This window comes from Sinocyclocheilus grahami, unplaced genomic scaffold (assembly GCF_001515645.1).
Source record: "Sinocyclocheilus grahami isolate Dianchi unplaced genomic scaffold, SAMN03320097.WGS_v1.1 scaffold496.1, whole genome shotgun sequence".
Lineage (NCBI taxonomy): Eukaryota > Metazoa > Chordata > Actinopteri > Cypriniformes > Cyprinidae > Sinocyclocheilus > Sinocyclocheilus grahami.
The window spans coordinates 191795-213685 of record NW_015505675.1 but is presented as its reverse complement, the minus strand read 5'-3'; the positions used below and the strand labels follow the sequence as shown (position 1 = coordinate 213685).

The 21891-nt window shown below is 37.4% G+C and overlaps 3 protein-coding genes across 5 annotated transcripts in view; 1 reads left to right on the top strand and 2 right to left on the bottom strand.

Moving 5' to 3' along the window:
• The window catches only part of LOC107554248 (huntingtin-interacting protein 1-like), a 51524-nt gene extending 43315 nt beyond the window's left edge, over positions 1 to 8209 (bottom strand). Inside the window, exon 1 of the mRNA XM_016236706.1 lies at positions 7802 to 8209. Coding sequence (XP_016092192.1) covers positions 7802 to 7921 — 120 coding nt within the window. The 5' untranslated portion in view covers positions 7922 to 8209. The remainder of the gene's footprint in view (positions 1 to 7801) is intronic.
• A 4482-nt stretch (positions 8210 to 12691) lies between these two features.
• Positions 12692 to 18927, top strand: plin2 (perilipin 2). Of its 2 annotated transcripts, none has more exons than XM_016236743.1 (8): positions 12692 to 12907; positions 13055 to 13105; positions 13255 to 13450; positions 13538 to 13620; positions 15310 to 15595; positions 17019 to 17203; positions 17336 to 17416; positions 18291 to 18927. In XM_016236743.1, exons 2-8 carry the CDS (start codon positions 13076 to 13078, stop codon positions 18642 to 18644), a joined length of 1215 nt encoding a protein of 404 aa, XP_016092229.1. In that variant the 5' UTR covers positions 12692 to 12907; positions 13055 to 13075; the 3' UTR covers positions 18645 to 18927. The 2 variants fall into 2 exon arrangements, with proteins under 2 accessions (XP_016092229.1, XP_016092228.1); XM_016236742.1 differs by having other exon boundaries at positions 17297 to 17416.
• A 66-nt stretch (positions 18928 to 18993) lies between these two features.
• Positions 18994 to 21891, bottom strand: part of igldcp (Ig-like domain-containing protein) — a 7840-nt gene continuing 4942 nt past the window's right edge. For both annotated transcript variants that reach the window (XM_016236746.1, XM_016236747.1), the window contains 3 exons: positions 21211 to 21480; positions 19448 to 19498; positions 18994 to 19298 (listed from right to left, as the gene is read on the bottom strand). In XM_016236746.1, coding sequence (XP_016092232.1) covers positions 19222 to 19298; positions 19448 to 19498; positions 21211 to 21480 — 398 coding nt within the window. In that variant the 3' untranslated portion in view covers positions 18994 to 19221. The remainder of the gene's footprint in view (positions 19299 to 19447; positions 19499 to 21210; positions 21481 to 21891) is intronic.

Genomic DNA, 21891 nt, shown 5'->3' with positions numbered 1-21891 from the left:
ATGTACTCATTTTTGCAACACAGCATTTTATCACTTTGATAAGAAAATCTTATTTTGCTGAATAATTTTGGCATTCTTCTTTGGTAATTGATCAAGCAGGCTTGTTGGAACATTATATCTCCAAAGAACCTTAACATGTCTTCTAAGTAAAGAGTAATTGCTGAATTTGTTAAGTTTTAGAGGGGGTGTACTCATTTATGCTGTGTATATTTTATAAATGACAAGAACTGTAAATGTAAATTCTGTATAAACTACATGCAATGCAGTTTTGTTTCTTTTATTTATGATCATAGCACAGGATCTAATGTTCCCATGGCTCTTTTATATTAAACTGAATTGAAATTGAATTAAATATAATTGAATGTTTAAAAAATGTTCATGTAAAACAATACAAAACACATCAGAATACAACACTGATGTTTCCACTATCATACACTACCATTCAAAAGTTTGAGGTCAGTAAGCTTTTTTTTTTTTTAAAGAAAATAATACTTTCATATTCAAGGATATATTGCGACAGTAAAGGCATTTAATTAATGCCGTTCCTTTGAACTTTCTATTCATGAAAGAATCCTGAAATAAATCTCACAAAATGCTTCCACAAAAATATTAAGCAGCGCAACTGTTTTCAACATTGATAATAACAAGAAATGTTTCTTGAGCATCAAATCAGCATATTAGAATGATTTCTGAAGGATCATGTGACACTGAAGACCGGAGTGATGATGCTGAAAAATTAGCTTTGCATCACAGGAATAAATTACATTTTAAAATATATTAAAATAGAAAACAGTTATTTGAAATTGTGATTATATTTCACAATATTACTGTTTTTGCTGTATTTTCGATTGAATAAATGCAGCCTTGGTGAGCAGAAGAGACTTCTTTCAAAAATATGAAAAAATCTTACCAACCCCAAAGTTTTGAACGGTAGTGTATATCCATATTTTATGCTTATATACATTTATATTATATTCTCAGATATGCTGTTCTCTTACTTACATAAATCTCAGATATAAAATCTACTGCAAAAAAGCAACTGTTTAGACAGACGCCCAAAAAAGGGCACAAGATCAGTTGATCATGATACCAGTAATGTTTACATAAACTATGCCACCCAAATCACTCATGGAGGACAAATGTGGTGGCGGCGGGGAGGGGTTCTCCAAACAAAGCGTGCTCTTTAAAGGGCAATCACTTCCTGGTACAATGTGGTAGGCCCATCGGGACAGTTTACACTGCTGTGCTTCATTAGTCAAGCATATTCCACCCAGAGAGACGCTACAGCATTGTAGTGTGACTGCCAATGAGTCACTGCCCACACACTATGTCTGTCCAGCTCACACTGACCACAAGCCTGGGAAACTACAGGCTTACACTCGCCAGTTAATGACAAACAAATTTGCTGCCCACTTTAGATAATGAACAAAAATAATAAAGTTACAGTGGATCTGAGCACGCTCTGTCAACCATCACTGTATAACTGTGACCTTTGCTACTACCCACAGGACTCTTACATCTTTTGACCGGCAAGGATTTTTTTATGACTTCTCAAAGACTTCACAAAAAGCCATTTCTTGTTGCTGAATTATTTTAGAGCTAAAAATAGCAATTAAAATGCATTACAGAATGCCTCCTCTGCCATGATGCCATCAAATAAAAGATGCCATGCCAACTTGCTACTGTAAACTAAAGCTTGCAACGCTTGCCCTGCCTCCAGGGTCTTCTGATTGGTCCACTGTTTTGGATCTGACATTGATGAGCGGCGCTGCACGTAAAAATAGAAATTTGTTTAACTTGAAACGGCGTCTTAATGCGGCGATCATGTGAGAGATGCTGCAAAAGATGCAAGCGCAACAGTCATACATGTTTGTTTAGCACGTTTACATAGAAAAACAATGGAAAAGTAGCACATTGGAATGGAAAAACGCATTCTGTGTGAACGGCCCCGAAGAAAACACACACGCACATGTACGTATGTCAGGTCAAGCATAAAAACAATAAAAGTTTAATATAGCTTTAATTGTTTTCATGCATTAGAATGTCTCCCGTTTCATTTTATTCTGAGCAATAATAATTATATAATGATAATGATATCATACATTGAAAAAAAAAATTTCAGTGTAACAATAGTTTGTATACCAAAAAATCTTGCCAAGTATATTTAGAACAAGAATCATTCGATGACATTAAAAGACTATTTAAACATCACAGTGCAGCCTACAAAAACTAAATGTAAAATTATATTTAATTTTAAATCTTTACCAATCTTTGCCACTATCCTTCAAACCACTAGGTTTTATCCATTTGTCAGCAAGATGTTTTAGTCATTTAAAATATAATAATATTTATAATGATCATTATTCTTTCAGAATAAGTATGTTGTTCCATTTTTACATAAATATATCTGTTACGCTCAATGACGATGGAACATTATTTCACCTATATTTTCAAAGTGATTAGAAGCATTAAAACAGACACTAAACATTGAAGCAGTTATTAGAACATTAAAAACATTTGCATTTAATATGCTTTCTATGTATATAAAATCACTTTTGTAAGTTTAATTTGATGCAGTCACCAAAATGGGATGTCAACATCTTCTATACATACAAAATTAAATTTTTTCCTTACTGTTTAGCTGGATCAATAGTTAGCACAAATATGACACCACTGCTTTGGAACAATATTTATAATTGTTTTTTATATTATTTATTCTTACATTTCTTATTTACTTTGTATTAAGTGAAAATATATTTTTTCCAAATAAGTCATTGATTTAATTTGAATAACTATTATGCTTACTATTTTTCTCATACAGTATAAATGGGCCTGAATACATTAAAATACATATTTGCCTTTATACTAAGGAGTTCATCATAAAGCGGTCATATTTAATGTTAGGCTATGTGAAAAAAAAAAGAAATCTCACAAAACTAGAATAATAACCAACAATCTGCATCTAATATGACCACATTCCCTGCAGTAATGCATTAATGGTCTGTTTGATAGCAGTATGACCCGAACACTGTTTCTGGCACAGACATCTGGCGGCCCGCCAAACTGCATAGGATTTTTAATCCACAGCGAGCGAACAGAGGCCACAGGCCAGGGCCCGTGTGTTCTGCTGCCTCAGGGCTTTTCATACATGCCCTCCTGCTCTCAATGACCCCAACAAACCCTCCTCGCCCTCTGGACCGCAAAAAAAAGCTGGTAGGATATTGAAACTACTGTAGATAGAGAAAGTGGCATGCTGAAAGTGGAGATTGGCTGCTTAGAGGGAGGCGAGATTACAAGATTGTCTGGCTCTATGTGGGAGAGTCCTGGAAAAACAGAGAGAGGCAAGATTAGGCCCCTCCCAAAAATTCCTCCATGGGCACGGTACCAGCACAGGAAGGAACACAAGCACAAAAGATGCAGGGTCATAAACTTAACTGCTTTAAAGTAGGGTAGTTTGATATAACAAGAGAAGGAAGAGGAGATATAATGGGACGAACAGTGACTGACCTAAATTAGCATAAAAGGAATAGGCTAGTTCACTCAAAAAAAATTAAATTATCTTATCATTTACTCACCTTCAGGTCATCCAAGATCTAAACGAGTTTGTTTGTTCATCTGAACAAATTTGGAGAAATGTAGAATTACATCACTTGCTCGCCAATGGATCCTCTGCAGTGAATGGGTGCCGTCAGAATGAGAGTCCAAACAGCTGATAAAAACATCACAATAATCCACAAGTAATCCACACGACTCCAGTCTATCAATTAACATCTTGTGAAGTGAAAAGCTGCATGTTTGTAAGAAACAAAAATCATTAAGGGGTTTTTAACTTCAAACCATTGCTTCCGGTTAAAATATGTTGTCTATCCACAATATTGCTTTCTCAGTAAAAGTCATCTAGTCTGATTCAGGAGAGAAATAAGCACTGTTTACCAGTGAAAACAGTCTAAAACCGTTTTAAGCTAATATGTCAGTTGACTTTTATGTGAGAGAACAACAGTGGATGGACTTTTTCACTAGAGGAAGTGTTATTACGGATGACAGAAGCACCGTAATGATGGATTTGTTTCTTACAAACACGCAACTTTTTGCTTCACAAGACGTTAATTAATGGACTGGAGTTATGTGGCACCCATTCACTGCAGAGGATCCACTGGTGAGCAAGTGATGTAATGCTAAATTTATCCAAATCAGTTCCGAAGAAGAAACAAACTCATCTACATCTTGGATGGCCTATGGGCGAGTTGATTTTCAGCAAATTTTTATTTGGTGAACTAATCCTTTAAAGTAATGAAAAATTTGAGACCTGAAAAAATGCAAATGAAGATGGCCGCCTTAGAGTCAACGTGAAACTTTTTTTCACAACTCATTTGACTTTGCTGATGTGATATATTTCCAAGTGAAACAGGTTATTTCGTATTTGGCTTTTAAAAATGTAAGATGAGAAATGTGAATTAATTAGTTTAGCGCTCCACGGTTTGGGGAAAAAATTTAGATTAGCTAATTAAATCTTATCTCGCACTTTATGAGTGTCAAGTGTTGCACTGAAATTTGTTCTCAGCAGCCTCTGTGAACAGTAAAGCCTGCCTACATTGATTTGACTGGTCATCTCAACCATTTTGACATAGATGAGCACTACGAGTCACGGTTCGAGTCTCGATACAGGCAGGGATTAGGCGGGGGGAGTGAATGGCCAGCGCTCTCTTCCACCCTCAATACCACGACTGAGGTGAGACCCTTGAGCAAGGCACCAAAACCCCAACTGCTCCCCGGGCACTAATATTAAACCATCAAGCTTTCATTTGGATGGGGGGGGGGGGGAAACCTGAATGTTACATTCAAAAATGGAGGCAAACCTGTGTAAACAAAGGAAAGCAAATTACTATATTTTGATTGAATGATTTTATTTGGAAAAACATGCACCAGTGAACAAACTAAATGGGGCCAGTTTTACTTTCTTATTGACTATCTTGAACTTTGCCTGATACGAAACGTTCTGCGGGATGTTTACAGTGCTTCAGACTGATTTGCAGATGACTTATTCTGGCAACACTTGCTTAACATGTTATTTCATCTGTGTGAATTCCGAGGCTGGTCAGATGTCCCTCTGCTAGACTCTGACCACAACAAAGCTTCCCTGCTTAGATTTCCTCCATATAAAACTCAAGTTAAGTAGACACTAGTCTTCTAACGCCCAGCCACAAGGCAAACCATGCTCATGTCATTACAGAGCACCACACTAACATCCTCTCATTTAAAACAGACTGAACTCACACCACAGAAGGCCTATTAATCGAAACATAGCATTCCAAGGACAGAAAAGAGACAGGATATTATGGGATCAGACTTCCTCCAGGCAAACTAGCTGATAAGGACTGCTCACAATAGCATTTCCTTCTGAGACCTGATCAGTTTGTGCTGTTTGAAGTGTTATTTTTTAGATGTGAACATTCATTTGAGGCTTTATAGTTAAACTTTAGCACTCAGTGTTTTTGGTTAAATTAAAAACCTAATTGATCAAATCAATTCTAAAAACAGGAAGACTCGCGTTTGAGTCTGACCCAGTGATAGGTCCTAAAGGAGTTCAAGAGCGCATGCGTCACGTGAGTCTCGCTAATCCATGTCACTGTCCTAGTTGTAAACAGGAGGACTGAATATTGCACACTTGAGTCAAACATGATGCTGCAGATTGCTGACATTGCTATCAATCCAGAAATTAAGAGAATTTTAGTTGCCGCCACAATGTCTACCTCAAGAAATCTCGGCAAGAACGAGGTCATGCTGTTTTCAAACACTATGAAACCCAGCAGTAGGGCAGTAGGCTGCAGCTTCATTCATGTGACCTACTTTTCCTGATGGCTGTGTCTGGATGGGGAGGGGAAAGACCCCCAGAGAAGTGAGAAGATCTGTGCATGAACAATGAGAATGTATTTCTCAAGCACCCAGATACTGACTGCATAATTCAATGCATGTGCACTTTAAAAAGGTCACAATAAACAAGATATTATTCTTCTCTAAAAGACTGAAGACACATGGAAATACACCAAGAATCAGAATGCATGACCATCAAACTCAGTCCACTGGTTTTAGTGTTGCATCTCTGAGCTTTTAGATCTGCTCGATACATGGCCATCAGTTTGGAAACACAGGTTCCTTCTGGTTAGGAAACAGTCTTGTATTAATGAGTTAAAACGTTTCATAATGCACATTAATGTCATATTATGAAAAATGTCAGCATGTAATTGAACTCTTCATAGCACTTTTGAAAACCACTATCAATATTAACCTATGCTGAGAGAGTACCAGGTAGAACTTTGCTCCCGTCCTGAATCGATGACACTAGACTGTGGACTGATAAAATAAAGGTGTGATATGGTTAAAGGTTCACTGAACTGAAAGCTGAATTTAACAGGCATTCAATTATTGTACTGTAAACATGACAGCTTTTACGGTGCAAATAAAAAATCATTTTATGGTTTCGAAAACACACATTAGTAGGTGCTTCATGCACCAAACGAAGTGCAGATCTTAAGGAAATTTGATGGCAAAAATTGTGCACCCTATCAGGAAAGCACTATGGGATAAGCTCTGATTTTTGAACTCAAAGTGAGAAAACACTTCCAATAGCTTCACATTTTACTAATAGATTAAATTAAAAACAAATAATGGTCTTTGTCTACCTACTTCGTTCCATAGTTGGCAAACTGTTTAACATGTATTCCTTTAATAATTTTGTGTTGCTAATATTTAGTTTAAAATACAAAATTAGAAGTAACAGTCCACTAGTGACTAGTAACTTTTTCAATTTCATCAGTATTTATTAGATAACATTACACTAAAAAAAAGGTGTAGGATTTACTTTAAAAACATTTTTACTCAGAAATTGCTACTTAATTTCACAAATAATTACAAAGAAATGCCAAGTAACACACTGAATTAAACATAACATTTTGAAGCAGAAAGAATATATATTTTTCCCATTTTCCTGTAAAACATAATCCAATGTGTTTTATTTACAAATTTTGAAAAATCTTTTTGTTACAGTACTTATTCCAAAATTGACAATTATGTAGCTACTACACTCTAAAAAATGCTGGGTTAAATACAACCCAGTGCTGGGTAAAATAGGGACAAACCCAGCAATTGGGTTGTTTTGGCCCAGCGGTTGGGTTACTATCCAGAAGGTTGGGTTAAACATTTAACCAAACCGCTGGGTCAAAACAGCCCAGTTGCTGGGTTTGTCCCTATTTTACCCAGCACTGGGTTGTATTTAACCCAGCATTTTTTTAGAGTGTAGTATATTAGTAGTCACTCGCTAATAAAAACTCCTATACTAGTCCTTATTCAGTTTATACTCGTAACAAATGGCACATTTTCTAATTGAATTCAATCAAGGTATGTGAGTGAGATTTCAATTATTCACTTTCAACAGGTTTGTATTCCAATTGTTTCTGATACCTATTTCCTAGTAGTATAGGCTACTTCCTATTAGTAGCCTGATTGGACACGTTATAATATATTTTAACATGAATTAGTAAAATAGCTAACTTGTAAGATTTTAATTGAACTATAAACTACTAAAATGCAGTTGTGACTACTGATATAAGAAATGTTAGCTAATTGTAAAATGTTAACTTTACTACTAGTAGCAAAGGAACAAGTACTAGGCTAGTATCTAACGACTAGTCTAGTCACTGTTGAAATAGCCTAAAACCGGGCTTGCCATACAATGAGCTCGTTGGTGAGGCACTGGCTGCATGAAAAAACTTGCCCTGTGGTGTCTACAGTTCCTTAACGTTACCTGACTACGCTCGAAGTTTTCCTTTTCAACTTCCAAACTGTTGGCACCGCCAGTGCGACGGCTGAGCACTTTGGGAATCGGGTTGGGGACTTGCTGCATTGAACTCTTGACGCGGTCCATTCTGGAAAGAAAATCCAAACTGCGCGAGCGACGGAGACTTCTTAAATCAGCATAAATAGAGTGTAGTAAAAAGAGATTGACTCTGGCGATGAGCACGACAATTCCAAGCCCTCGTCGTTATCACAAAAGGTCATTTTCTACGTCCACCGCCCATGAATCTCATTCCAGCGCTCTCCGCTGCCTGCGCTTGAGCGTGCAAAACATGCGTCTCTGCGCAGACCTGTAAGCGAAGCAGCAGCGTCAGTTCTATATACTATAGAAATCAACTCGAGCCCAAAGCGGAGACTGCCAAAGGCTCCTCCCCGCGCTTAAACGCACTGACTGGAGGAAAATCATTAGCTCCCGCCCTTCAAAACAGTTATTCTGATTCACACGGTTTACTACAGTGAATATTTCTCAGGGTTGATTCATTTGACTTTTTTCTTACATTATATTTAGCATTAAATAGCATACTTTTAGCAAACTCTTAACAGTAAAACAATTACAAAACTAAATAATTAATGATGAAACAACAAAATGTAACTAAAAGTTTTTTAAAAAAGTATAATAAAGTACAATAAAATAGTCACTTCGAAAAATGTTAAGTGACAAAAAGTTACACATAAGGTTTGTGTGTGTGTGTGTGTGTGTGTGTGCAGATGTAAAAGTCTGTTTCACCTTAACACGGTGTTATTTACTTACATGTGATTTTTTTCGAGAACTGAAACACAGCAAGGGGTCTTGTGTTATCCTCAATAATAATAATAGTAATAAACCCCTTCACACTTGACCATATCTATCTTTAACTTTGTTCCATTTTGAAGTTAAATGGATAGTTCACCCAAAAAAGATTTTTTTTAATCATAATTTACTTATAAACCAAATAGTTGATGGTAGCCATTGGCTTCCATAGTATTTTTTTTATACTGGAAGTCAATGGCTACCGGCAACTGTTTACCAACATTCTTCAAAATATCTTCTTTTGTGTTCAACAGAAGAAAGAAATTCATACTTTCATTTCATAATTCAACTTGAGGGTGAGTAAAAGATGACAAAATGTTCATTTTTGGGTGAAATATGTCTTTAAGCAGATTTTATGATTTTGCAGATGCATTTTATGTTATCACTTGTGACCTAGTAATCATAGGCAAATGCTAAACTTAGAATGATGCTATTGTACGTTATTCCTTTCTTGACTTCTGACTTACAAGATCTCACTTCTATTCTCTTTGTATTTGAAAAAGAAAGTGAAGTGGTCAAATATGGTGACCCATACTCGGAATTTGTGCTCTGCATTTAACCTATCCAAGTGCACACACACAGCAGTGAGTAGTGAACACACTCACACACACACACCCCCCCCCCCCCCCCCACCCACACAGCAGTGAGTAGTGAACACACTCACACACACACACCCCCCCCCCCCCCCCCACCCACACAGCAGTGAGTAGTGAACACACTCACACACACACACCCCCCCCCCCCCCCCCACCCACACAGCAGTGAGTAGTGAACACACTCACACACACACACCCCCCCCCCCCCCCCCACCCACACAGCAGTGAGTAGTGAACACACTCACACACACACACCCCCCCCCCCCCCCCCACCCACACAGCAGTGAGTAGTGAACACACTCACACACACACACCCCCCCCCCCCCCCCCACCCACACAGCAGTGAGTAGTGAACACACTCACACACACACACCCCCCCCCCCCCCCCCACCCACACAGCAGTGAGTAGTGAACACACTCACACACACACACCCCCCCCCCCCCCCCCACCCACACAGCAGTGAGTAGTGAACACACTCACACACACACACCCCCCCCCCCCCCCCCACCCACACAGCAGTGAGTAGTGAACACACTCACACACACACACCCCCCCCCCCCCCCCCACCCACACAGCAGTGAGTAGTGAACACACTCACACACACACACCCCCCCCCCCCCCCCCACCCACACAGCAGTGAGTAGTGAACACACTCACACACACACACCCCCCCCCCCCCCCCCACCCACACAGCAGTGAGTAGTGAACACACTCACACACACACACCCCCCCCCCCCCCCCCACCCACACAGCAGTGAGTAGTGAACACACTCACACACACACACCCCCCCCCCCCCCCCCACCCACACAGCAGTGAGTAGTGAACACACTCACACACACACACCCCCCCCCCCCCCCCCACCCACACAGCAGTGAGTAGTGAACACACTCACACACACACACCCCCCCCCCCCCCCCCACCCACACAGCAGTGAGTAGTGAACACACTCACACACACACACCCCCCCCCCCCCCCCCACCCACACAGCAGTGAGTAGTGAACACACTCACACACACACACCCCCCCCCCCCCCCCCACCCACACAGCAGTGAGTAGTGAACACACTCACACACACACACCCCCCCCCCCCCCCCCACCCACACAGCAGTGAGTAGTGAACACACTCACACACACACACCCCCCCCCCCCCCCCCACCCACACAGCAGTGAGTAGTGAACACACTCACACACACACACCCCCCCCCCCCCCCCCACCCACACAGCAGTGAGTAGTGAACACACTCACACACACACACCCCCCCCCCCCCCCCCACCCACACAGCAGTGAGTAGTGAACACACTCACACACACACACCCCCCCCCCCCCCCCCACCCACACAGCAGTGAGTAGTGAACACACCCGCACACACACACACACACACACAGCAGTGAGTAGAGAACACACCCACACATACACACACACAGACACACTCTCACACCCACACAACAGTGAGTAGTGAACACACACACACACACCGTGAACACACACCCGGAGCAGTGGGCAGCCAATTGCTGCGGCGCCCGGGGAGCTAGATATTCTTCAAAGATTAAAAATTGTGGCAACCAACCTCAGTCTAGCTAGCAGGATATCTAAAAAAAAGCGTCTAAAAATGTTATCAAGAGAATTTCATTTCTTTTAATTTAGCAGCATCTAGTGGTTATACGACGCTACAACACTTAGGACTACATGACACACCTATTTCTTGATATTTGTAGGCCTATTTACAGCATATACCACGTATAACAGTAAATTCCGGGTACGACCTTCTTGCTAAAGTGTACAAAATAATATAGGCTAGGCCTTCTTCAGCACAATACATATCTTATCAAAAAGGGCTAATTCAGGAGAGAAAAATATGTAGCCTATATCCTATTAACTATAATTCTGCTGTAGTCTTTAAAAGTTAACTCGTGGGCCAAATGAATTGAAAATATGATATATACCAGCTGCATGTGCATGTTCCTTCTTGAAACAGAAAATCACATTACTGAACCGCGTTCAGCTCAGTAGTGTTCCTTTGTGCGAATCATCCTTTTGAGTCGGTTCTTTTCAATGAATCGATCCAAAAATCCTTTTTGAACGGTTCGTTTATGAAGCACAAGGAGCTGTTCAGAGCTGCTTTGTTGACAGCGGTAACCAAGGAAACGCTGTATCGCTGCTGTTCCATGAGCGCCACCTGCTGTCAGAGAGTGAATCTGCTCTCATTCAGTCAGCTGGTTTTGTCTCCTTCAGATGTTTTATTTAGTATAATTTCACAAAGTTAAAGTCAGACCATTGTTTTTGCTTCAAATTTCGAATTCTAATTTGTGCTGCATGTAGGCCTGCCGCATCTTTGGATCTCGATTCAAATACAGTGGTTGCCTCTAACTGAATGGAAAGAGCACAGACAAAACCTTCGTTTGTTTATATGAAGTAAGAATTTAGTATTTTGTCCAAACAATAATAAAAAGACATCTTTTCATTTATAATTTGTCTTAAATCTTATTTTGTTAAAAAATTAAATTAAAAACTCGTATCAGGAAATCAGTATTGGGAATCATAGCATCGTGAGTTGAGTGAATCGGTAAGTCCATGTGATGATCAGTGTCGGGGAAAGTCACTTTTAAAAGTAATGCATTACAATATTGCATTACTTCCTAAAAAAGTAACTAATTACGTTACTTAATTACTTTTTATTTAAAGTAATACGTCACGTTACTTTTGAAATCTGGGCAGGGCTTGCTTGTTTGCTTTTAATATAAAAAGTTCTATTTTTGGCAAATATAAAAGCCCTTTCACACCAAAAGCCTCAGGCTGAAGGGAATGTAAATTCACGTCTGTACAGTAGAACGCAGAAGAAGAAAGTTCAACACTCCTCAGCAATAAAAAAGAAGAAGAAATGTTAGTTTATCTTGAGTAATGTGTGCTTATTAGTACGGTTGAATTGGATCATCGAAGGCCAGCAGCAAATTGGTTAATAAAATGGGATTAAATACATAAAGGATATTTGTATTATTTAACATATTTAATTATTGCAGCTTTGCGTCATATTCTGAGTTGCTTTTAACTGTTTTTATTAATTTTGAGGAAAACTAAATCTGTTACTTATTTGAAAAAGTAACTCAGATATTTTCTTGTAAATTAAAAAGTAATGCGTTACTTTACTAGTTACTTGAAAAAAGTAATCTGATTACGTAACTCACGTTACTTGTAATGATGATGTCAGATGACAACATTTCATAATAACAAAATCCTTTGTGACGATGAACTCCTGATAGGGCAAACGGTCATAGGCCTATATACTTGTTTGCCCTACTTCACCTGAACTGACTCTATGTGTGAACTTTCATCTACATTACTCAGTTATTAAGTAAAACGTGAAGTTGTTGCAATAGGCTTATGTCAGATGTTTGTTTTCAGTAATTCTTCAAATCTGCACAAGTCACAAGTCTCAGGCGTGAGGCGGCTACACAAACTGTGAATGCTTTCAACTTTACAGAAGTACCAGAAAATTGTGCCTAACCGTTGAATGATCTTTGTAAACACCGCCACACAGTGAAATCCCCGACCTTTGGACTACATCAGCCGTGGTGACTGCTATAAAATCCGGAACCTGCGCTCAATCCTCAATAGAGCAACTGAAGAGTCCATTAGTGGAATTTGTTTGCAACCTCAGACTGCACCGCAGGTAGCTATTTTTTCTTTATTCTTATGCTGATATTTAAACCTCTCTTTTTTTCTGAGATGTTATTTACTGGATTACACATCTTTATTAACAAGTGTAAGAAAGAAAGTAATCTCTATTTGCCATGACAGTTTGAATGATCTTTTGCAGACTTGTGATAATTATAGTGACATGGCTTCTGTGGACGTTGTGAATAACCAGGTCTGCCATTTTAATCCTCATTTATAGCTACAATTTAGCTCATTTAAAATGTAATATTATTTATTAATACTATGAAACTATTTCTAAATACATATGTTTGTTGGTTAGAATGTCAATTAATCTGTTCATTCCTGTCTGTTCCTTTCTAGAATGTGGTTGAACGGATAGTTTCCCTTCCCTTGGTTATTTCCACCTATGACTTGGTGTCAAATGTGTACTGCAACACCAAGAACACCCATCTATACTTGAAGTCCGTGTGTGAGGTGGCTGAGAATGGTGTGAAATCCATAACCTCAGCTGCTTTTCACAGTGCTTTACTAATCATCGGCAAGCTAGAGCCTCAGAGTAAGCCGACTGTTGTTTGCAGTTTGAAATCAGGGCTGATTACAGTGAGAATAAGTGTTTACCAAAAGTTACTGTGTCTCTCTGTAGTCTCTATGGCAAATGACGTGGCATGCAAAGGACTGGATAAGATAGAGAAGACTCTGCCGATCCTACACAAGCCATCTGATCAGGTATTGCTTAAACTCCACTTTTATATTGTCTAAATGTTAAAGTCGGCATATGAATGTAAGTTGCAATCATATTTTCTGCCCTTCTTGTGACATATATCCAAATGAAATGGTTTCCCAAACAAGAACAGATGTAGGGCGGGACCTGGTTTTGACCATTGGGAATTGATTGGATCATTGTCATTTGCTAGGCTATTTATTGCTTTCGTGTGAATGACAGAGCACATGTCATCAGAGAAGTGGTGTCATTACAAGAGGGTGGGGAAGTTTATTTGATTAAAGAAAAATAAAATAATATTAAAATAATTAGAAAAATAATGATGTGATCAATCATTTATAATTAGCATTTATAATAAACATGGCAATATTGAATACTGAAGACAGTAGTGTTGTTATTCAGCTTGAGTCAGTTTAATTTTGATTTAGTCTAAAAACAGCAATATATACATGAATAATGAACAAATTCAATTCAGCTATAAAAGCAGCTCTACAGAAGACAACAGTGTCATTATTCAGCTCAATGCATTTCAAGTTTTGTGCTCATCCGATAGTGTCAGTTCTGTCAAATCCATGATATTACTGAATAGTAAGTGTCTTTTTGACCCCAAATAAGCAAGCCAATAGGAAAAGAACCCAAACTCTATCAGGTGACAGAAATGGATGAAAAAAAAAACCTTGTGAGAAACAGGCTCAATCAGGGGAACAGTTTCTTCTGGATGAACGAACATAGTGTGATATTGATCAGGAGAATGTCACAACAGCATTAGGTGGGAAGGAATTTTGATTTCATGTTGACTTTAATGGTACCGAGCCGACAGGGGGCGCTGCAAAGTTATCATCATATTACTTCATAACCACTTGCTTTACCAACACAAAATTTGTTAAAGTTCATTTAAAAGTTTAGATGCTTTACAGTGAATATAAGGAACATGAACAACTCTTAACAAGCACTTATACATTTGCTGAAATATTAGAGGTGCTCCATTTTTATAGCTTAAATATTCTTTATAGCATTTTGGTTTGTAACTTCCCGAAACATTAGTAAACCACAGTGGATCTCATATCTTTATTTAAATGGAAGTTGCAATCATCTTCTGTTACCTATTGTAATGTATATATCTGGAGAAAACAGCTTCTCGAACAGGAACAATTCTAGGGTGGAACTTGAATTTGTCCATTTTGGACTTGAGTGGATCATAGGATCGTTGTCGTTTGTGCTGCAGTCGTGAAGTCAAAACCTGGAAGACTAATTCACTATGGGTTCCCTCAATATTTTCCTATGAGGTTTTTATAATGTTTTTTTTCAATACATGAGTTAGTAGATATAACGATAATTGGACTTTTTGTTCTGCAATATATACTCTACACACTCACACCTCAAACATTCTTATGTAGTTACTTATTATAAACATACTTTAAAAAAAATAAACATGATTACTTCAAAATCAGCAATTTCAGTATGTATGTGAATAATTTATGTTGTAGAGCAAAACGCCCAAGTATCGTCAATTTATATTTACCACAGACCTTGTTTTACTCATGAATTGAAAATCCCCATTATAAAAACCTATAGGAAAATCTCAAAGGGAACCCACTGCAGCACTCTATAGACAGTTTTGATGTCATGGTGCCTTTAAGCTTCAATGGTCACCACTCTCCAAGCACTGCTTTAATGGTGTTCTTCTCTTTAAGATCATCGCCAGTGCCAAAGAGGCAGTGACAGGAGCCAAGGAAGCCGTCAGCGGTACTATGAACGGTGCCAAGGAGTCTGTCTCCTTCACTCTCAGTGAAGTGACGGACAGAACACGAGGAGCAGTGCAGGACGGCATGGAAAAGACCACGACGGTGGTGAGTGGTGGAGTCCAAACAGTGATGGAGAGCAGGGTGGTCAAACTGATGAGCAGCAGCGTGGACACAGCACTGAGCACATCTGAGACTCTCCTGGAGCAGTACTTACCTGAAACAGACGAGGATAGAGGTGAGGATAAGGGATGGACCATGTTTACTGGCACTGGGATATTTTGCTGATATTTAGACTGCATCTTAAAGAGATAGTTGACCCAAAAATGAAAATTCTGTCATTAATTACTCACCCTCATGTCGTTTCAAACCCGTAAGACCTTCGTTCATCTTCGGAACACAAATGAAGATATTTTTGATGGAATCTGAGAGCGGGCTGACCCTCCATAGACAGCAACGCAACTGAAATGTTCCCAAGTCCAGAAACGTAGCAAGGAGATCGGTAAAATAATCCATGTGACATCAGGGGTTCAACCGTAATTTTACAAAGCTACGAGAATACTTTTTGTGTGCAAAAAAAAAAAAAACGACTTTATTCAACAATTCGTCTCCTCCACATCACCCTGTAAGCGCCATTTTGGTGAGTATCAGCTGGACGTAAACAGCGTATGCTGCGTAACGAAGGTCTTACGGGTTTGAAACGACATGAGGGTGAGTAATTAATGACAGAATTTTCATTTTGGGGTGAACTAACCCTTTAAAGTTGCTCAGCTTAAATTCAGCATGAAATAGTCTTTTCTTCCCTATTGTGACAAATATCCTAGTGAAACAGCTCCTCAAAGGCGAAAAAATATGTATAAAATGCATATAAAATTGCTATATATTTTGGAATTTTCAGAAAGTTCAATTAAAGTGAAAGTGCACGTGAATAAAGTTATATTTTGGTTGCATTCGTGAGTTAATAAAAATTTAACTGGTTGTGCAAAATAGGCACATAATATTGTAATATTGATGGATCCATATTATAATATGGATCACAGGCTCCTGAATCTAATCAAATCTTAATGAAATCATGTTTTGAGGTATTGCTGGCTAAGAAAATCAATGTCAGATCATACTGTGATAAAAGGCCCAATTTACAATCATAGTCCTTAAAAGGATAGTCAAGTTCACCCAAAAAATATTATTTGCTCACTACTCAGACTTGTATGACTTACTTTCTTCTGTGGAACACAAAGGAATATATATATATTTTTTAATGTTCTTGGTCACTGACTTTGATTGTATGGACAAGAAGACATTATTCAAATATTGTATGGAATGGCATGGGTGTTACTAAACTATAAAAGCCTGTTGATAACTGCATATCTTGTGATATTCTTCTTGTGAGGTATGGCTTTTTAAGTTACACTGAAGGAATATCCATACTGTATGGTCCATTATGAGCATCAAATAGTACTGGGAATTATTACAGTTTCCTGGAAAATAAATATTAATCCCATTCATGTGTGGAACATCAGATTTAAGCACATCTCAAAGATATTGTTGAATAGCAATCTGAAATTAAACACCTCACTAATCTCACTTCTCAAAATTCTCAAATCTAACAGTTGCTTCTTTGTACTGTTTCTCTGCTTGTCCTTGACCGTAATCTCTCTCAGAAAGTGAAGTGAAGAACTCCAGAGGATTGGAAAATTACAGTGATGCACCCAGTTACTACGTGCGGCTTAGGTCTCTGTCCAACAAAGTCCGGGACAGGGCTTTCCAGAGGGCTGTAGATAAAGTTAGTTATGCCATTCAACACAGCCAAGAGTCCATATCTCAGCTGAACCACACCATGGATCTAGTAAGTTCATCCGAGATGAATTCAGAGATCTATAATAACTGTCAAAATACTGTCTTCTAATGTAATGTTTTTTTATTATGCTTTTGCTATTAGATTGATTATACCCGCAATAATTTTGATGTGTCTAACCAGAAGCTACATGAGAAACTGAGTTCGCTGATGGGCTGGAAGAGTCAAGAAGAGAATGAGACGGTCACAGACAATGAGGCTGAGGTATCCAAGATATCACGTGACTGGAAATTAGGGCTGCACAATAGTGGGGGAAAACTATGACTTTGCAATATTTTATTTTTTGATATATATTGTGATGTAAAAAAATACACAAATTTTCACCAGAATGATGTGAATACCTATTTACTTTAGAGGAGTGAATTTGTTGTGGAGTGCAAAATAAAAATAATTTTTAAAAAAATGCTGAAAAATAGCTTTTTACAACTTTATAAATGGCAAAATCCTTTTAGGGCTTAACGATTTAGGAAACTTTATAAATAAAACAAAGATTATTAGAGTAAATTTTACAAGAAAATACTATTTCAGTCATTCTACTTGCCGTTTCTTTATAATTATTTGTGAAATTTACTAAATTAATGAGTGAAAACTGATTTAAGTAAAGTTAACATGCACCAAAAATAGTTAGTAAAAAAAAAAAAAAGGATTTCATAGGCTACGTTCCCACTGTTTTTGGCCAATTCAATATTTGTTTTCTTCATATTTTAGATTTTATTGTGATTATTATTAAAACAATAATTATTGTTATTAAAAACAATAATTAACAGTAATTATTAAACAAAATAAGAACGTATTAAAATTATTTTAATAACATTGTTCTGTAAAATATTTGAAAAATATAATTTTTACAGTAAAATTACAATAATAATATTTGCATCTTAATTATTTATTTATTTATTTTTATTTTGTGGGCAAATTTATTTAGTTTTGACGATTTAAGAATTTCACTATATCATGCAGCCCTACTGAAAACTATCTCAGAGATACAGGCTGAATTTCTTGTTTTTAGAGACTTGAAGTTCTGTTGCATGGTTGAGTATTTCTCATTTTATCTTTTGCTAATGTTTTTTTCAATCAGCAAATTGAATCACGCACATTGACCATTGCCCACAACCTCAGCCAGCAACTCCAGAGCACATGTCTGGTCTTGGTGTCCAGCCTCAAAGGTCTCCCTCAGCACATCCAGGTCCGGGTCCAGATCTATAGCAGCTTCAGTAAGGCTGCCGCCCTAGGAGATTCGTCCAACAGCGTCCTCGCCAGCAGTCGATCCCAGCTGAGCAGAATAAGAGATTCCATGGATAACGTCATGGACTACCTGGTCAACAATACACCTCTTAATTGGCTGGTAGGTCCATTTTACCTACGTGTGGAACACGGGACTGCAAACGGCCCCGAATGTGACAAACCAGGGACCCTTCGAATCACTGAATGAAGACCGATGAAATTTCAGAATATTAACCATTTGTTTCTATTTTACAAATATACGTACAATCACATTCCTGCCAGTAAAAACCTTCTCTACTTTGAAAGCAGTGATATTTACTGTGATAACAATCATAATAAATAATATACAGCGTTTTACTAAATCATATTTCTTAAGTGTCTTAAATTTTAAACCTGCACATGCCTAATCATTTTAGGTATAAATAGTGCCTTTTTACACAATGCTGTCTTTTTATTGTTTGCACATTTCTAATAAAACAATTCACTTATAATATTCTTTTTTAATATTTCATTTTTGATCAGTCTTTATCAGAATAGTTGAAATGTTCAGATAATTCAATGTACAGTAAAATAACCACTACAAAAGTATCCACATACAGGTTTCAGGTATTCACACATTAGTGAGCTTTCATAGATGCCAAGTCAGAGAACACCAGACTTATGAAATTCAGTATATGAAACATCTTGCTTTTCACAATTGCTTTACACCTAACTTGTCCCATAATATAGGCAAAAATAGTTCAGTTAAAGGTTAAATTAAAAATACAGTTTAAATCAGAACGATCTTAAATCATTTGAAGCATTAGATTAAATGTGAGGAAAAGAGTAATGATGCTTAGAGGCATACTCATTGTAGCTTTACCTAAAGCAAAAAAAAAAAAAGTGGGGGGAAAAAACAATAAAGATGAAAACTGTAGGAAACAGTAATTTCTTCCTTCACAGTCAAGGTATGTTTAAATACGTTTTCATTAGCTTGTCAAGTAAAGTTTACATTATTTGTGTACAGCTTACCTGATGCAGACTGCATTTGCAGAGTTTCTGTTTCTTTTGTGAGCACAGGTTCTACAATTGAGAAAAAGACTGAGATTAACAATTTCGGTCAGAAATGACCAAAACATTTTACATTTTGAATTTTTTAGCTTCATCGGAATGGGGTGACACTGTCCTGTGCTATGTGAACACAGAAATCATGGACATTATTTGGATATGTTGAAGGGTCAAAAAAAAGTCACACTTGACTTGAAAAAGACAAATGACTGACATAGGAAATGAATGGGAAATATGAAAAAAATACAAAAACTCAAGAGAATATTCTGGTCACAATGCAGTAAAAAAAAGCAACAAGGAAGGGGTTACACTCTAAAACATCAAGCAGGCTTATGATGTAACCACTCGTTCCTGTCATCTTACCTATATGTAATCCTACCATGTTTAGTATCTATGAATTCGCCTTCTGATGATCTAAATGAGCGTGTATATTATATGTTGGTACATAGGCAATATATTAGTAATTTCGATTCAAGTTCCATATGCAAATTACCATGCTTTCACACAAAGGGTCATAAAACTCCCCAGTATTGAGAGGCGAGAATCTTCTCAGACCTTAAAGGCCTCACATCAGTGACCCGCCCCAGAGTCGGTGGTTCTGTTAGGTCATGAGAAGATGTGAGCAACAACGCTCCAGGACACCCTAAGTTCGTGCCAGGCTTCAGCCTTGACTTTTCCATTCACCAAGATTCTCTGACTCAAACTGGTTCTTTTTCATCAACCAACTTCAGTAAAGATCAACTTGAACCTTCAGATTGCATCAAACCTCTCTTTCAGACAGACGAGACGTGCAAGTATCAAACTTAGTCTTATTAATTGATACATTAGGTATCATTTGCACCTTTTTACAAAGGTGTGTTTGAACTAAGAATCTGATGTTCCCTTCAGGCTGTAAATCTGCTGAATATGCAAATGGTTCCATAACTTCATTCCTTATTTCTCTCCTCGTTACTGCTTAAGCTTTAACCCTTTCCTATACCAACTGTATGCGTGTGTGTGTGTGCGCGTGTGTGTATATGTGCATGTTAGACCAGTTTAAGTGTTTATGTAGTATGTTAGACTAGTTTAAGTGTTTATGTAGTTAATAAAGCCTTACTTGTATCACACTTGACGTTGTTCATTGTTTGCTCATAACTGGAGTCCCTTGATCATGCAGATTTATGCTACAGGCTCTGTGTAGAGTTGTACAGTAAGAAAGTTATTTCCCTTAACCAGGAAATTAACGTTCTTAGAATTGACAGACAGTTGACCCTGATAGGTCAAGTAAATATCTACAGCGGATCTAAATATTTATAATTAATTATAACTAGTTATGATTAATTATTCATATTTCCCATGAGCTGATTCGCTACACTGATCAAGCTCCGATAAAGCATTCCTATTATTTTTGTTATATATTTGACATTATTTAATTCTGATGTTATGTGTAACAAAATGTCCTTCTCTGTGTTCAGGTTTGACTGTAGTAAAATTAATGAAAAACCTGACACTTCAAAATAACATTCAAGCAAAAAAAAAAAAACTTGATATAAAGTAGTCTTTGAGAATGTCTAAATATATATCCAAATCCACAACTTAATAAAAATTAGCAAAAAGTATTTATGTCTAAAAAAAACTAGAGAATTTTTAGCCTTTTAACATTTCAAGGCTTTTGACTGCGAAGGAACCATGTGTGACCGCTAAATGTACATAACGTGTAAAGAATATACTCAACAAAGGTTACCTACCTGTAACTTTGACCTTCACTGTGCTGAGAGCCAAACCCTCTGAGTCAAGAACTGTGTATGTTCCGGCGCTGCTGGCCGTAACCCTCCTGATAATCAACTTGTTGTCTCTCTTTTTCAGATAACCTTTCTTGTTTATGACTCCATCTTTCTCCCACAGGACTGTCCAGTCGGTTTCATTACCGTTTTGAAAAATCACTTGCTCAGCTTGATGCGTGTACAGATCCAGGATCAGGTCTGCCCCAATCTCCACAGATTTGATGGCCTTGTGATCTACCATGGGAAGAGGAACAAAGCATCAATTTAGAGTTAATCATTATAGTTAACTAAAAGAGAGTTATTATATAGAGTTATTATAGTTAACTAAAACAAAAACAAAATTGCGAAAAAGCAACAAATAAAAATAAAATATAAATATATATAATATATAAAATAAAAAATAAACATTAATTTAAATAAAATATTTTAACTTTTAATTCACTTTTTATTTTTTTTCAGCAAGTTACCAAGGCAACATTTGTCATATATTTAACTTATTGCACTTAAAAAAAATTACATTAAAAATGAATAAAAAATAAAAATGGACAGAAACACACAACATTACTAAAACTTTAACTAAAATTCAAACAAAAAAGAAAAACTAATTTAAATATTAATTAAAACTAAGTTATATATATATATATA